The sequence below is a fragment of the Amia ocellicauda genome, chromosome 20 (genome assembly GCF_036373705.1).
Source record: "Amia ocellicauda isolate fAmiCal2 chromosome 20, fAmiCal2.hap1, whole genome shotgun sequence".
Lineage (NCBI taxonomy): Eukaryota > Metazoa > Chordata > Actinopteri > Amiiformes > Amiidae > Amia > Amia ocellicauda.
The window spans coordinates 13,998,810-14,017,446 of record NC_089869.1 but is presented as its reverse complement, the minus strand read 5'-3'; the positions used below and the strand labels follow the sequence as shown (position 1 = coordinate 14,017,446).

General features: G+C 43.1%; 1 protein-coding gene across 2 annotated transcripts in view; it reads left to right on the top strand.

Moving 5' to 3' along the window:
* hpse2 (heparanase 2) overlaps nt 1–17,226 on the top strand; it is a 76,778-nt gene extending 59,552 nt beyond the window's left edge. For both annotated transcript variants that reach the window (XM_066693238.1, XM_066693237.1), the window contains exons 10-12: nt 2,522–2,667; nt 4,625–4,771; nt 14,476–17,226. In XM_066693238.1, coding sequence (XP_066549335.1) covers nt 2,522–2,667; nt 4,625–4,771; nt 14,476–14,638 — 456 coding nt within the window. In that variant the 3' untranslated portion in view covers nt 14,639–17,226. The remainder of the gene's footprint in view (nt 1–2,521; nt 2,668–4,624; nt 4,772–14,475) is intronic.
* Nucleotides 17,227–18,637: the final 1,411 nt, after the last annotated feature.

Below are 18,637 nucleotides of genomic sequence, written 5' to 3'. Positions count from 1 at the left end.
ACAGCCAGGTTAAAGCAACGACCCGGCCAAATGTTTGTTTTAATGCGGAAAAAAAAAATTGATCAGTTGTTACATAGATATCTATTTTTGTAGAGCAGAGGTATTACTTCACAGTCAATTAAGTCAACTCCATGGTCACTCCATTGGATACAAAGCACTTTATGGCCACAGTGTGAAAAGTATTCAAAACACTAGATTGGAAAGAACAGGTCAGAAGATAAATACATAATTTACAGTACCTGGGCCCCTCCCAGTTGAGCACCCATTCTAAAATATTTCCCCTGGCTCTGATCCCTCTGCAGCCCATTCTGAACCCCTGGGAATCATCTGGTCCAGTGAGAAGGATCGGCTGCGGTGGCTTCATTTATATTATTCTCCTCTAAAAGATATATATTTTTGTGAAACGTCCTTATTTATTGGATGGATTACAGTCTAAATCCATTTATTTTTCTCTGTAAGGAAAAATGTATTTCATTAAAGAGCAGCACACGAAAGACATATTTGTGTAACTTTATTATGAAATAATGTAGTATTGGCTATGTATTTATTGTATTGGCCTTTTTTCCATTATTTCCAGCTGTCAGTTAAAATCTGCACGTTTATAGTTGTTCATTATTGTTTATTGTAAGTGATTTTATTTTATTGCAGTATACATTATTTTTCACTGATAGCGAAAGTATTTCAAGTTTATGTGCTGCAGTTCCTGTCTGTGCCATTTATGTCTGAAGATGTTTCAGAAGTTTGATTTAATTATTTGAAATAATGTGTTTATTCCATTGCTTCATCCAGTCACAGTATGAATAATTAGGTCTGTCTGTGAGTACAGAAGGATTTCTATCGCTGTAGTACAGAAAATACATCCTACTACATACCACAGTATCGGTGTGTCGGCTTTTATTTCAGTGTAAACATCTTCTATTGATGCTGAATTAGCTGCTGTATAGAAATTATTATAGCAGTTGTGTGATACACCAGGACCATGCAAAGGTGAAAGATGAATATGTATTGTTAATGCATAACTCTGGATGTTGGTCAATATTGCCATTATACTTTGTGCTTAAAAGCATGTGGCAAGCAGGCTGAAGTGTCATGATGTGAGCCAGAGATGTTTTGATCTTAAATGGACACAACAGCAACCAGCTATTCAAACAAACTGTTGAATTCCAACTCCTAATGGAAACATTCTTCATACTACAACGATCGCTGCCCCCCAAAAACGATTACCTCAAATATTCTGCTTCTGTGATACATCCCAGACAAGAAATTATTAATTTGTTTTCTTTTGTTTTTATGTTATTCCTTACCGTCAGCAAGTAAGTTGCCTTCACAAATTCAACAATTCTGTTTTGGTGGGATTTTATCTTATTTTATTATATTTTAATTTAAACTCTTTTATGTTATATTGTTTTAACCTTCTCACAGTTATGATGTCCTTGTGAAGGCTTTTTTGTTTCTTCTTAACACCAATCACTTACTGTTAGGGGATAATCTCCCTGCGTCTCTGCACTTTTATACAATGCGTGATGGTCTTCCAAATAAAATCTATTCTAACATTTCCTCCCCACCAATGCCAAGAAAGTGCCACTTCCAATAAAAGACTGGAGCAGAGCTTGAATTGTTTGGGGTGAAAAAAAAGCCCCTCCCCCCATTCTTCAGTGCTAAAGTATTGGTAGCAGACAGGTCAAATATAGGTCTCTTTTTTTTTCCTGTACTTTTAAAATGCAGACACTAATGTATTGTGAATTTGTAGCACAGGGAAGGAGATCGAGTGCTTGTGAAGCTAGTCTTTACTCACTGGCCACAAGGGATGCTAAACTGAGAACACTGTGTTCATGCCTTTTGTGTAAATTGAGTCCAATCTGAACCCCTGTCTCCAGGAGGGATGTATTTTATCACAGTTGCTAGGCATTGATAATTCTTTATTTGAATAAGAAATCAAAGAGTCAATTATCGGAGCACCCAACTGGTTACCAAGGAAACAAGCAGTACATTTATCAGACAAAGTGCAAAGCCACCAACGCAAATACTATTTAATTGGCAGTTTTTACAATAAGCATTGACAGTATTCCCTGCATACAAACTAACATGTTTTTAGAATGTCTCATTAAGTTAAAAATCTGATATGTTAAGTATATGCTTTGTTTCTCTCAAGATATGCGTAACGTGTAAAGTTTGGTAGAAGTCTCACACAGATAGCTTGGAGTTAAGGCCTTCGTGACATTAAGTAAATGCACAATTTATCCATAAAAAATGAATTTAAGAAGCCTATGAAATTGAAATAATTATGTGAAAATGTTATTCCCCCTCATTCTGCTGAAAATATCCTCAGAATAATATAGTCTAGGACAACAGATTTTCTCCACGAGGACAACAACCCCGCAGTTGGGCAAACTGTCAACAGCCAGGAGCTAAAGACTGAACAGGGACCTTTCAGTAAGACATGCATGGACTGGAGGTCCTCTAACTCCTAATCCTTCACTGGTGCTTGCTCTTTAGGTTAATCTCTGTTAATGTTTTGCAGGATTACTGGCTGTCTTTGCTCTTCAAGCGGTTGGTGGGTCCTCGAGTCCTGGCAGTGCATGTGGCTGGACTGCAGAGGAAACCCCGTCCGGGCAGGGTGATCCGAGACAAGCTGCGCATCTACGCACACTGCACCAGCTTCCAGAAGTGAGTCCTTCCCTTGACCAGAAAAAGGCCTTTCGCAGACTAGACCCACAGGGGCAAGCTTTGGAAACTTTTTCAATAAGAGTTTCACAAGCAGAGGTGACATGAAAGCTGAGAATTGTTCAATGGAATGCTGCCTGGTGTCAACGTGTAAATGACACTAGAGGAAACCAATACTACAAAATATGTATTCTCAGTTGACCATCCCATACTCCTTCAGTGATATTACTACCTTTCAAACAATCGTGTGTAAATCCAGTCTCTATTCACTGCACATTTGTTGAAGCCATTTTTTTTGTAACACTGCTTCAGGAAAGTCCCTTTGGTACAATTATCAAAATGACTAGCTAGACATTAGTCATTTTGATACAGCCATTAAAAGGCAATGTGGGCCTCCTTTGAAGGCTATACCCTGCATCTACAATAACCTTTTCTCCCCAGAGGCTCTCCAGATATCTGAGAATAGAATCCAGCGAGGAAAGGGTTTAATGTATAAATTCTTATCTGTTCATAATAAAGATACATAAATAACCGAGTGCAGACACCCAATCTTTCAGAGTGCGCAGCCATAAAAGTTAATGAGTATCAATTATCAAGCGTGCGGGGGCCCTTTCTAATGTCAAAGAGCTGCTGAAAGGTGGCTGAGGCCTTCATCCCGTCTCGGATACGTTTGGGCCGTAGGGCAAACAATAGGCAGCTCTGTTCTGAGACAAGATAAAAAGTGCCATCATCTCCTTTGAAGGCAGTTATCATTTAACCAGGGTGATTTTCACTAGACCCCGAGGTTGTCAGCACCAGAATTGACTTACTGTCCGCTCCTCGCCTCGAGTGCTGTCTCCATTTCAGGGGAGCAGCCCGCCTCACTTCCCTCATATATTTAGACAAAACACTTAATAATAAACCATTTGAAATCCCTGTGATTAAAGCTGCATACTTACTTCCCTGAGTACTTAATGCATTCTGTACATGTATGTCTTAATATCATGTCTGCATATCAGAAACCACAGTAGTACACCCATAATCCAGTAAAGTGTCTTCTAAGCTTATACCATGTAAAGGAACAGAAACCATTAGTGCTTTAGTTCCTTTAAAGACCATAGCAGTGGTAGATAATATAAATAGGCTTTAAAGTCTGTGCAGGCCACCCACACATCATTAAAACATTCAGCGCTGTTGTAAAATCAAATCAAAAAGCAGGTTGTCTGCTTATAAAATATATAATGTTATTGGACATAATTGGACAAATGTTTGTAGGCTGCCAAGTTTGAAAATTTTTAAAGTATAGGATTCAATTTAATTACTGAGTTAAGATGTTATTCCTTTTCTTCTATCAAAGTCAAGTGAGTCATCAAAGACTTTGTGTAGTGAGACTGCATTCCCAGTGAAAGAGTAAACAGTAATGGAGAAGTGGAGTTTATCCCCATGTTTACTGTCCATGTGTTTACTGGTCTCCTTCACGGCCATCACAGCGACCAGTGATCTGTATTAGTTGTAACTATTTTATTGTTTTTTTTTAAACCCCATTCTTCTTTTTTGCTCTCATGGAAAAGATTAAAAGACAAGATGGTCTTGGTGTGCAGAATAATCAAAAAACTTGCATTAGATATTCAGATATTCCTCAATAAATTGTTAAAGACAGTGTGCACACGGTTTTTATTTTCAAGTCTGTAGGCTTTTTATGACTGTAAATGAATCTTGACAATAAACCTTTCAGCTTCACACAGCTATTGTAAAATGTGCTTCGGGTTGCAGTACTCTTTGCACCATCTGTACTGGCCATGGTTCGCTGTTATGGTTGTGATGGAGCCGGAGAGCCACACTGCAACACTCCAATGCTTTTTGTCCGTTCCAGGTGTATTGATAATATTTCCTTGTTACAATGTGTGGCTTTGGCTGTGTTTCTATGTGTGAGAATGTATATATATATATATATATACACTTTTTTTTTTTTTCTTTATAGTCATAATTATGTGCGAGGATCCATAACCATCTACATCATAAATCTGCACCGGTCACGGAAGAAAATCAAACTGGCCGGAACTTTGCGGAACAAAACGGTACATCAGTACCTGCTACAGCCGGCGGGGGGGGAGGGTCTGCAAGCCAAGTGAGTATGAAGGGACGAGGGATGGAGGGAGGGTCCACTTCAAAAAACGACTGTGGGCCGACATTGTCTGTTAAAGCCAAGTTAAAAACCCTTGATAACTCCATTATTATTTATTGTTTCTCTTTGGAAATGTTTTACGACAACCCATTTGCTCTCGAAAGATGTCTGCTATCTTTCATACCAAGTTAAAAAAAAGTACAAAACAGTGAGTTAAAGTCTTGAATATCAGCTCATTAATTAGGGATCTTTTAATATTTTTATTTTACAGATGTCTGTTTCATAGTGAGCAACGTACCAACAAGTAAAAATAAAAAATAGATTTGAGATTAAGAAAAAGCCTCAGGATAACTTATAAGTAGGGAAATCTGTACAGAAATCAGAAGCAGTTGGGGGAACAACACTAATGCTTATAACTAAATAAGCGAAAGCCAGCGAGAACAGATGTGTCTGCCGTTTAGATTTGAAAAGCTGAGGATAGGGGCCTCTCCGACAAAATCTGGCACAGAGTCCCTTGGTGAGGTTTTAGTCGGGGCTGAAGAAGTGTCCAAGTATAGCTTTGCGTTGTAGGAGTTACAACCAGGCTTCATTGATAAGATCTCATTAAAGCAGTCCTTCTCCAAACAAGACAGAAGTCTCATGAGTTTCTTCCTAATCGCACACATGATCTCTGTGTGGGAGGTGAGTTTGGAAAGGCTTCACTATCAGAGTTAGATCTGTGAGGTCTGTGCTGGCTTTGGGAAGAAAAATATTAAACTTAACTCTGTGAACCATTAATGGAATATCATGTTTCCTGAGCATTGAACTTACAAGCGAAATATTGAAACAAAAGCACAGTGGAGAAGGACCCAGGTTACCATAACTTGGCAGATGTGCTGTTTTTCTTCTGTAATGAGTTAGGAGAAGGCGCGAGGACAATTTTTCCCTGTGAATGTAAACAGAGGGGGATTTGGGGATTGCCGGATTATAGGGGGTACATTGGTGCTAAAACAAACAGGTCAAAATCCTTTAAATAATTAACTTTCCCAGAGGTCATGTAAACCTGATGAATATGCCATGTACTTGTTTGGCTAATCTCTAGGGCCGTGGGGATGGATACAGGGACTAATGAAGGTGGGTTTGCTTTACTTTCTGTCAGAAAGATATTCCCTGCAATGGATGGAAGGCCAGAGTTTCTTTTTGAAAAGCTGGAATGATTTAGAGAAGAGATTAATGGAAGTAGGTCCTGTTGGCTCAAGACTTGCACCATACTGTTTTAAAAATAGTTGTTAAGTTTAACAGAAGGCTGGGGTAGAGACGGCAGAGCTACAAACAACTATTGCATGTGAAATGCTGCCACTAAAAAAATTATAAAAGTGAGGCTTGGGAAGTAGCATTGAAAATCTATATATCTTGTTTCTGCTCCCAAGTGATATCGCACTTAAAAAAACCCCAAAAAAAACCATTTTTAAACATGTGCAGTTTCTTCTGCAGTATAAATCACAGCCATCTGCTAGAATGTAGCGGTTCATCTTAATAGACTAGAGTAAATTTGACCAGCATTTTACAAGAATATATATATATATATATATATATATATATATATATATATATATATATATGTATATATATATATATATATATATATATATATATATATATATATATATATATAATCTGTAATTCATATTGAATATTTATTGATAAATATATGCATCCATTGTACCTGAGTGGTGATTCGAACAGAATGACTGTCAATCTCATTTATATTACAGTGTTTTTATTGTGATGCAGCAATGCCCTTATCTACTCAGTTAGAAATACTCTTTGTGCCCGGGTAACAGTGTCATGGTGCCATACACATTCCTCTCTCACACCTACACAGCCAGACTAGTATCTTTGTAATCGGTCCTTTTCAAACCTCTGGAACTCAAAGCATTCCCCCGACCCGAGCTCCAGGCCTGTTATTGAGCTTAAACACTAATCCTGAAATAACATTGTAATGATGTGTTGGGCCTTTGTGGTGCTGAGGGGGGATTATAGGATAATTAATGAAACTATAACCTTTGGAGAGGAGTGCTGTTGCTGTTGTAGTCTATAAAAGCTTTCATTCATAGAGGAGAAAGTGAGGGCAACTTTTATTAAGAATTTACTCGTACCAGATGTTAATAAATATGAATGAACTTGGCACCCCAGGCTATATAATCATGACAAAATGAATTAAATTCAGTGTGTTTATAGAGAGTGCGTGTGCGTGTATTCTTCTGTGTTTGTATGTCTGCGTGTGTGCATGTGTGTGTGAATATTCTGCTCTGTAAGCAGCATGTCTAGCATGGCAGCATTTTAATATCACCTTTGTTTTCATGAAATTATTCTACAAAAATAAACCAGTGTACCCGATAGGTAATGCTCAATCTCTGAAGGTTGGCGAATGCAGTACAGTTTCATCATGGCTAATTTAAGTCAGCAGTATTTCAGCAAGCTTGTTTGAGCTGAGCAAAGGTTTTAATAATATTTAAATATCAACTGTCTGCAAATATTATGTCTGTAAATATCTGTACCCAAATGTTTGTGAATATATGCAGTTTCCAAATATTTGCTGAAGATTCCTGCCAATGCAGCTTCTCATTCCCAGCTGTTCTTGTATTCAGTTTGCACACCCACCCACACACACACACATCCATTTTGCTTTGATAAAATTCTTGATTCCACCTACCCTCTTCCAGGATCCTGTCTTCTTGGTCATTTTTTGTCTGTTTGTTTCTTGTTTCTTGTGATTCAGTTCGGTGGTTTCTCCTGTGTTAAGAGCAAATATAAAGTGAGTGATTTAAAGTCCTTAAGATGCATATCTTCAAACTCCAGTGAAGAGCTAAAGAGCTGAGGGGATATGCCTTTTATAGAAGTCTTTTTCAATCTGGATTTTCTCACTGTCCATGTGTAGCTTCAGTGTGTTATTTGGATTGGGAAGATATCAAATATAGGCAACTGACAGTATCTAGTGATTTCATAGTGCAGTGAGCACAGGATTGGGCTGGACGATGACATCCATTGCCATCTTGTGTTGTCAACATGTGAGTTGTAAGTTGTACAAATATATTAAATGGTTTTGCCAAGAATAAATTATAAGCATTGAATGCAAGCTTGAAGAAAACAACGTTGCAGTGCTCCGATATAAAGTGTTCTCTTTGTCCATTCCATTGCAGACAGAAGATCCCAGTCTTGTCAGGTCGTACATGTTCACACACATACCCACATCTGCAACCAGGAGTGTTCAAATACAAGCATATGGAACCATTAGGAAAGTTTAATTTAATTTACATCATATTTAAAGGAAATGCGAACTCTACTTTATGCGTGGCACTATGCGCAGTATGCTTACATGCTTCTTCCTTAGCTTTGAACTCTCCAATCATAAATCCTTGCAGAAAACTGATTGGAAAGATCAACAAAAGGCTTTGGTCTGTGCTCTGAAATATGTGGTGTCATACCATCCCAAGACAACACCATGTGCTCCCCAAAGGATAAAGCTAGAGACTACTAGGCCAATGGAGAATGAAGTGTCTATCAGAGTCACAAATACATATTTCTGTTTAATCTGAGCTGCAGCATGTTCGCATCTCTTGTATCTCTTGAGACAGTGTAGAGAATAAGTGTCCACTTTTCCCCACTTGATGTCACCATCAACCTTCCTTACCAGTCACTTCTCCCAGCTCCCTTCATTCAATCTATCAATCAACATTCCTTAACACCATTTGCACTTGTTCAGTCTCCCTCTGCCCCCATTCGCCATGCACCTCCCAAACCTGGTTCCTTGCTTCCCTCTGGTCCCCATATAAACCCCTTACTGTCTGTCACTAGTCGCAAAGTTTTGTTCGTGTAAACTACATTTCCGAGCTGTCTCCCTGTGCCTAGTTTAGCCTTGATTCTACCGTGTATCTTTGACCTCCCGCTTGACTTCCCGACCACGACTTTGCTCTTCCCCTTATGCCTGTTTGCCTTTTCGTCTGACCCTTGCCCGTGACCACGACTACGTATTTGCCTTTCCTTGATTGTACTGTCCTGCCGGTATCCGACCCCTGCCTGTCTTGACGATCCCACCAGCACCCCAACTGGGTTCCCCTGTTCCCGTGCCTGCGGTACGTTACAGAAAACTTCGTCTTCCTAATGTACTCGGGGGTGCTAACCACCCTCGCCACTCTGAGGGCCACGCTCAGGGAGCATGAGCGGACACTCCGGAAGATTGAGACTGTGCTGCACCAGCTTCTCAAGCACCTACACGAACCACCACCTGCTCCCTCTCTGATGGCTGCTCTGGCTCCTGCTGTCGCCCCTGCAGCTCCCGTCCAGCTGGTCCGACTGGTTGTTCTGGGGAAACGGCTCCTCTGACCACTGCAAGGGTTCATACTGCAGTGCCAGCTGTACTTTGCCCATCTGCCCACATCCTTCCCCACCGAGGCGGCTCAGATCGCCTTCATTGTCACCCTCCTGACCAGGAAAGCGCTCAGATGGGCTTCCGCTGTCTGGGAGCAACAGGGTGAGGTGACAAGGTCCCTGACTGCCTTCTTCACTCACTTCCTGGAGGTCTTTCACCACCCAGCGGAAGGGAGAAACACCGGAGAACAGCTCCTCACGCTGCACCAGGCTCCTCACAGCTCCTCGTCAGATGGGGAGATCAGGCTCTGCTCGCTGTGTTAGGTCGGGAACTGGACCAGGACCTGCAAGCCGAGCTCATGTGCTGGGACGAGGCGCTCACCCTGGAGCAACTCATCCACCTGGTGGTCAGGCTGGACAACCTAATGAACACCAGGGGAACCCAGTCCACTCCTGCTGTGTCTTGTCCGCCTGCAAGCCTCAGCCATGTACCCAACCCCGTGTGTGAGACAGAGCCCATGCTCCTGGGCAGAACACGCCTGTGCCCCGATGAGAAACCGAGGAGAGTTCAGCAGTGCATCTGTCTTTATTGTGGTCAGTCGGGGCATTTCCAGGTTGCGTGTCCGACTCGTCCTTGTTCCCCCGTCACTTCCCCTGCCGACCCTGTGAGTGTCACACTGTGCCTGCTCGTCACTCCGGCTCAAAAGACGAGCCCCATTACAATGCCCATTGGTATGCATCACTCAGAAGCACTGCCCTTTCTGGTGATCGACTCTTCTGGAGCAGACACCATTCTCGGCCTCCCGTGGCTGGCTCATCACAACCCAATCATCTCCTGGACTAATGGGGACATAATATCCTGGGGGCAGAGCTGTTTCTCCCGGTGCCTGTCTCACCCCTGCCGGGGTGACACACATAGAGAGCCTTGCTCTGACACAAATCCCCCCTGAATACGCAGACCTGGCGGCGGTGTTCAGCAGGACCCAGGCTTCCCGTTTGCCACTGCACCGACTTGGGGACTGTGCCATTGACCTCTTTCCGGCACTTCTCCTCCCAGAGGGCACATTTACCCTCTCTCTCTCCCAGAATCACAGGCCATGAAGGAGTACATCAGGGAGGCTCTGGACCTGGGAATCATCCATCCATCCACGTCACCTGCCACCGCCAGCTTCTTTATCGTTTCCAAGAAGGACGGCGGTCTTTGGCCCTGCATTGATTACAGGGGTTCAATGCAGTGACAGTGAAGTACCGGTACCCGCTGCCCTTGGTGCCTGCCGCCCTGGAGCAACTAAGAGGAGCCCGCTACTTCACCAAACTGGACCTGTACAGCGCATACAAGCTCATCTGGATTCGAGAGGGGGATGAATCGAAGATACACCGGCCATTACGAATACCTGGTCATGCCGTTCAGTCTCTCCAATGCCCATCTGTCTTCCAGGCATTCATGAACGAGGCTCTGAGATCATTCCTGCATCGGTTTGTCAGTGTCTACATTGACGACATCTTGATCTACTCCTCCTCCCTCTCTGAGCACGTCTCCCAGGTGTGCCAGGTGCTCCAGTATCTGCTGCACAAGGGACTGTACATCAAGGTGGAGAAATGCGAGCTCCACTGCCAGCGCGTGGGCTTCCTGGGCTACATCCTTGATGCCAGTGGTGTGCACATGCACCTGGAGAAGGTGAGCGCTGTCACTGACTGGACGCAGCCCCGCACTGTGAAGGAGCTGCAGCGCTTCCTGGACTTTGCCAATTTTTTCTGCGGTTTATCTGCGTTTCTGCGTAATTACAGCACTTTTTCCTCTCCGCTAACGTCTCTGTTAAAGGGATGCCCCTGGATTTTCACTTGGACAGACTCCGCCACTGCCGCATTTGCCCATCTGAAGACACTGTTCACGACAGGCCCCATCCTCAGACACCCAGACTCCTCTCTCCCGTTCATCGTTCATGAATCCGGAGTCGGGGCTGTGCTCTCCCAGCGACACAGACAGCCGCCTAAGCTGTACCCCTGCACTTTCTTCTCCCGAAAGCAGAGTGGAACTATGACATCGGCAACCGTGAGCTCCTCGCAGTCAAGCTGGCTTTCGAGAAGTGGAGACACTGGCTGGCGGGCACCACACATCCCTTCCTGACTGACCACCGGAACCTGAAATACATCCAGTCGGCTAAACATCTTAACACGTGTCAGGCACGCTGGGCGCTCTTCACATGATTCCACTTCACACTCACCTACTGCCCTGCACTTGAGACTGCGGAGATGCTTTTCAATCACATCTTCTGCGTCTACGGGCTGCCAGAGGACATTGTATCTGACCAAGGTCCCCAGTTCACCTCCTTTTTCAAGGCACTACATGTGACAGTCAGCCTCATGTCCGGAGAGCGCCTGAACCAGGAGATCGGTAGGTTTCTGCGCTCCTATTGCAGCACATCCCAGACCGACGAGAGTCGCTTCTTGCCCTGGGCCAAGTATGCACAGAACTCACTCCATTCCAGTGCACCCTCGGATACCAGCCTGCCCTGTTCCCCTGGGATGAGGAATCCACTGATGTCCCTGCGCTTGATGACTGGTTTCACCACTGTACTGCAGTCTGGCAAGCAGCACACACCCAGCTGCAATGTGTGGTCTGCCGCCAGAGGACCACAGCAGACCGTCACCGCCATCCAGCGCCACACTATCTGCTGGGACAGGAGGTTTGGCTGTCCACCCGGGACATAAAGATGAAGCTCCCCTCTGAAAAGCTCAGTCCCTGCTACATTGGTCCATTCCGGATTCTGTGACAGGTCAATCCTGACACCTACCGCCTGCAGTTGCCCCCTTACTACCGCATCGCCCCCACTTTCCATGTGTCCCAGTTGAAGCCTGTGGTGTCGGATCCCTCGCCTTCTCCAACTTCTGCTCTGTCTGTCACTGCTGCTTCTCCCCCTCTCCTGGATCTGGAGGATGGTCCTGCATACGCGGTGTGCGGTGTGCTCCCTGCTCCGGTCCCATCGCCTCCGTGGCCGTCTGTAATACTTGGTGGACTGGGAGGGTTACGGTCCAGAGGAGAGCTCCTGCTCAACCCATCTCTTATCACGGACTTCCATTCTGCCCATCCCTATGCACCTGCTCCTCGGCCCGTGGCTGTCCCTGCCGTGTCTGGTCCGGTTCGGCTACAGCCGATCATGGAGGGGGGAGTAATGTCATGGCCACAGATCAGTACTCTTCTCCCAGTCCAAGCACTTCCACTTTTCCCCACTTGATGTCACCATCAACCTTCCTTACCAGTCACTTCTCCCGGCTCCCTTCATTCATTTAATCAATCAATCAACATTCCTAAACACCATGTGCACTTGTTCAGTCTCCCTCTGCCCCCATTCGCCATGCACCTCCCAAACCTGGTTCCTTGCTTCCCTCTGGTCCCCATATAAACCCTTCACTAGCAATGTTTTGTTAGTGTGAACTACATTTCTGAGCTGCCTCCCCGTGCCTTGTTTAGCCTTGATTCTATCGTTTATCTTTGACCTCCTGCTTGACTTCCCGACCACAACTTTGCTCTTCCCCTGATTGCCTGTTTGCCTGATCGTCGACCCTTACCCGTGACCACGACTACGTATTTGCCTTGCCTTGATTATACTGTCCTGCCGGTATCCGACCCCCGCCTGTCTTGACAATCTCACCAGCACCCCAACTGGGTTCCCCTGTTCCCGTGCCCGTGGTACGTTACAATAACAAGTGATATTGAGAAGAGCATCCGTCCAGATCAGAGACAGGACTTGGAAATGGCCTGAAGACAGTTCCTGTCAGAGCAGAAGGTCAGATATGTATCTAGGATCTAGGTACAAAATTGTCGTGTGCCACACAGGTTTAAATATATTTGTGTGTGTGTGTGCATATATCTATACATATATGTAATTAATTTGTCTTTTTTTCTGTCCTTTGTGCTGCCTCCAGCTTGACAGTTGGAAAAAGATTTATGAATCACCTGTATCTGACAGATACAGGTCATTTCTACAAAACTGAAATTCATCCAATATAACAGGATTTGCAGAAAACCCCTTGGGCTACAATAATGTGAAAACGTGCAAGATGTAAAGCCAAATACATTTAACATTTACTCAGACCAAAGATATACAACATGTTTTGCTTATCTCAAACTTCCATCGTGTACATGTGGTGTGTATTTCACATGTTTATTTCTCATAAAGACATGCAGTATGGTTGTAGTTATTCTGTGTGCTGGTGTGCAGGCAAAAGGCTTTGAAACCTTTAGATTACATCAAAAATAAAAAGACAAAAATCTCAAATCGGACACGCCAGCAAAGAGCTATTAACCCTGTACAGGTTGCTGTGGCACAGATCCGTCATTATCCAGATGTGAGTTTGTCAGCACTGTCAATTTTCTTAACCAGGAGTCAGTGGAAGGAAAGTATAGAGGTGTGGGTTGTGGCAGCCTGTAATTTACAGCAATGTAACCCTTAGAGAAAGGAGGGGAAGTGGCCATCCGAAGAGCTTGGCTCCACAGTGTTTTAGGTAGATCGTCTCTTCTCACTGAAGGGTGTTTTAGCTGTACCACAGTCAATTATATTTCAGCTGAAGTGTTAGGTGATTGTCATGTTATGTTATGTTTGTCAGGTTTAATTTTTGATGGTCATCTTTGGATCTTGCAGGCCGGAACTAATTAGAATAAACCTTGCCATCAACACTGTGCAATTCAAGAGGCGTCTTCATGAGAAGAGATCAGAAGGGACAGGACTGTAAAATACGTTGTTATTTTCCTGTTGGGTTTGCTGTAAATTAAACAGTGATCAGTAACTTGGTGAAAATAGAATAGACAATAGGTTGTACTAATGATGTGACTGGGCTGCCCTCTAGTGAATAAACAGGTGTTTTTCCCTTAGGAACATTATATGTGTTCCTCTAGTTTTTAAGAAATCATGTTAAAATCAATAGATTTAATGAAAGACGTTCTTCCAAGTGTTTATATATTTATTTAGCATGAATTAATTCAGACTTAAGAGACAAAAGCCAAGGAAACTGGAACTGCAAACGAAATGCATTAAACATTTGTGTAGGTGGAAATGATTTCATATTATCTGGCTTCTGACTCATTTAGGTTGATCATATCATGTTTATCACCATATATGTATATATTTGTTTCACTCAACATCCCTAGTACATACCTCAGTGTTTCAATATTTTATAACACTTCAAGTCAATGTACAGATTGCCCCCTATACTGTGTATCTGATTAGCTGTGGGTCTGGATATTAATTACGGACTTCATTAGGATGTCCCGATGGAGCTCTCTGTCAAACATCCAGCAGTGAACTCTCTTCAGTCGGGGAGCGTGCCGTCCAACCCACTGTTTCTCCTCCCCGCAGGTCCGTGCTGTTGAACGGGGAGCCTCTGGTTATGGTGGACGACGAGACGTTCCCAGAGCTCAAGCCACGGACACTGCGCGCTGGCCGAACGATAGCCATGCCCCCCACGGCCATCGGCTTCTATGTCATCAAGAACGTGAATGCGTACGCCTGCCGCAGATAACCAACGCCCCCGAGCCCCAGCCGCGCCCTGAGCTGAGACACACCGATCATCGGTACACATCCAGCACAATCGAGGGAATATTACTGCAGCACAGCAGGAACAAGCTGGTCTCCCAAGAAAAGGGGTTGCACTGATTGCCTTTTGAAACGTTTTTTATTTGTATTTGTTTTTGTAACCCATCTAGATTTGTTTATCAAGTTTTCACACTGTCATGAGTTGTATATGTGCTGGATCAGTATGCCAGTTTTTGCACAGGGCTCTGCTGATCTGAAGAAGGAACGCTGCCCTAATCGTAGTGAATAGTTGGTCTCCTATCAAACTACTCCACTGATTTTTGGCGGAAGTGATTAAATATCTCCCAGTATATTGTTTTTTGCTCTCACTGTAACAAATATAACTACCATGTACCCTGGTTTACTCTGTGTACCCCACAAACACACACCCACATCCCCCTGCCTACGCACATAGTTGAATGTCTGTGTCGATGGTAACAGCAATGCTATGAAAGACTGTGAATTGTTTAAACTGGATACTGTTGTGTCTCACAGTGAGATTCCCCACCTCTTCTGCTTCACAGTGTCCTTCACAGGACCTCTCCAGATGAAAAGGAGGGAAAAGACAATGGCAGCGAAGAGTCGGCCAAAAAAGACAGCGAAAAAAGCTCAGCTGTGGTGCTGCTTTTATCTCAGTGTTATAAATCTCAGCTTTTCGTTGCTAACTAGCTGTCTCGTTTAATTTACATGGCTATTTAATTTTAACATCTGTTTACACTAGCAAGGGCATTGGCTAAAAATACCCTTCCAGTTTTTTTCAATCTGAATTTATCTGATTAACTCCATTGCTCTGCATACACTGTAGGATGATATATAGTGATGTTTTCCCTGTAATTCTTACTCACTCAGCCTGCAAGAACAGATTTGGTGAGGACTGAAACAAACAGGCCACCGTCCAAGGAAGAAAAAAGGGAAATGGGTCAATGCTGTTTGCCATAAATATAATCTTTTTACAGTCCATATAAAGAAAAGGCAGCATAACTCATACTATGCAAGTTTTGTTTTTGGTCTTATTTTTTTAGTTTCCTTAACGGGAAACTTGCATTATTAATTCGTGCTGAGGGAATGGGTGATGTAGAGTGAAATACAGAGCTTTGAAAATGCACAGGGAAGCAGTGTGTTGTGGGTAAAGTCTGAGACACTTGGAGGGCAGTTTAGCCAAATTTCACAGTGCAGGAGAATTAAGAAGCAATGCAGCTGTGTACAGAGAGAGTCTGATAGAGCCGAGAGACTGGGGTACTGAGTATCTCAGTGTGTCATGCGGAGGTACTGGGAAGAAATTAAGCTCAAGTTGTAGCTCAGTTGAGTTTGCAGAGTCTGGGTGATGGCTTTTCTCTGCTATGGCCTGCTCTCTCTGCCCTTAACATCTATGTTTTTTTAAAACTAGGTGGATTTATTCTCTTTCTTTGCTAATGTTGTAAATGTTTTTTGTGTGTGTTTCGTTTTGTTTGCTAAATTATATTTTCAAGACAAGCTTTACAGATTTCGAAATATATAACCATAACAGCACGTGGCTACCAGCAGAACTCAGGTGATTGGGAACCCATTTGTCTGAGTGGTCCAGGGGTTCTGAAATAAGGACACTTCATCACAGCTTTAGTGGCTGTTGCTCAGGCTTTCATCCAGATGATCGTCATACTGTAATTTCTTGGGATAGCTGGATTTTTCTTGGGAATAGACTTATGCAGCTCTGCAATGGCTGCTACAGGACTAATTTGTGGTAGGCAAAATATGAAATTGTTTCATCCCTAATAGAATACATTTGTAGATAGTTTATACTTGTACGACCTGTCAAACGTATGTACTGTATATAAGCATGTGTGATATATGGAACATTTGTGTTATAGTGTATATGAAGTATTTAATTACATATATTTCATCAGTATGTGTTTTTTATGTGAGGGGGTAATAATTATGCAAATAGGTACTTTGTTTTACTTTTTTGTTTGTTTGTTTGTTTTGTTTTGCATTTTCCAACGCCCTAATTGCTTCTTACATTCTAGCATGCTGGACAATACAAAAGAGTGATCACAATCGAGAAGCAGGGAGAAAATCAAAAAGTCCCTTAATGCAACTAATAGACAACATTATCTTGATTTCCCATCGGTAAAAGCTGGAAAATAGCATTTCTGTAAAAGCACTGTTTTTTAATTTTAGATTCTCGGTACAATTACAATTATTCTACAATAAATGCTGTCTAAACCTGAGAATCTTGAAACGTCTTTCTATGGTTGATATGTAGGCCTACTAATAGAATAAAAGCTCCAAAGCGTGTGAGATCCGATGACGGTGACGGGAGCTCTGAGCTGGACTGCGTTGGTGGAAAAGGGGCTGTTAACCCAATACCTGAGCTGTGTTGGTGTTTAAGCTCTTTTACTGAATTTCGTCCTTTCCTTTTGAATGTGTTCGGATTGTTTATGTGGAGTTGTTCATATTTTCTTTTTAAAGAACATTATTTTATTTTGGGAAATTTATAAGACTAAACACTATTTTTTGTTAAAAATCTATGCAGTAATAAAATATAAATATGAAACATTTTGCCTTCTGTCTTTATTACGGATTTTTAAATGATATCTAGGTCAACCAGCAATGTCCACGGCAGAGCCACAGAAGATACAAATCTACCCTCTGGAAAAATCAAGATACTTTATCAGTCACAATCTGGAGGTTAACTATCCATACAGTGTAAGTAAGCAACCTCAGCAGGACCCAGTCTTGGTCTTTTCTTAAGATTTACAGACTTAATCGGCCTTGTAGTCTTTGGAGAGTATTTAATTCTGAAAACCGACATCTGCCGTCCTGCAAAAACAAATTATTTTTGTACTTGAAGAAATCATAACCCTGAAATAAAATATAAAGATGCCTTATTGAGTTCTTTTATACAACACAACAGGAAGTTATATTCAAAGATTCCCAGATATAGAGAAGAATGCTTGTTTTGTGAAAAGATTCTGCGGCATTGAAGAAGAGGGCCTTTGAATGTAGCTGGGTGCAGATGGTGCGAATAAAAAACTGGAAGTCACTGACTCGTGTGTTTGAAAAAATAGAACATTCACCGGAGCGATCGGCAGCAAAAGCCGTAAGCAGGAAGTTGTACACAACGCTGGCGTGTACACTTAAAAATACGAGGTAAAGGGATGAAAGAACCTGGCGTATGTGTGATTTATATTTGCACTGCAGCAAGAGGAGAACAGAGAAATAAATTGTGACAGTCAGGAAATTCAAGCCCTGGCTTTATGTCCCTCCAGGTTGGGAGAGTGGATCAGCTGACTTGTCTTCAAAGTGCCGCATGTCTGCCGGGCCAGCGCTGGGGAGATCATGCAGGGGGGAGAGCCCATCCAGCCAACAGGGGCTGAGCGGGGCCCAGCAGATGTTCCCCACAGCTGGGCGCAGGCTTTGTTGTGGGCAGCAGCGGGATTGTCTTGTCAGGGCAATGTCGTGTAGTAGCTCTTGATGGGAAACATTCGCGCCTAGTGAGCCCGCAGCTATATACAGCATTCTCAAGGTCTGGCATTAGCAAGGGCAGGGTAATCCACACCAGGCTCATTGCTGTGCTTTTGGATGGAGGGAACTGGTGTAAAGGGGAAGAGGAAAAGAGTGTGTGAGAGGGAGAGAGAGAGCGGGGAGGGGGATTCAACAAATTAAAAGTACTCTGTATTCTCCAAACTCAGCAGTGCTGTGACATGTGCAGTGTATCAACTGGAGGGTACAGGTTACTAGGCCTCCTGCTTTGGGGTTGCACATACATAAATATTTAACATTTGTGTTAAACTTTGAACTGAATGAGACAGTTAAGTATTTCTTCCCCAAATAAGCTTGGTTCCTGTCAATCCCACAAAGAGATTTGGAATAACAATGATACAATGAGGCAGTACAGTCTGTCTATGCATAGTTTAGAAATGCGTTCATGGATATTATGGGGGTAGATAGTCAAAGAAACTTCTTA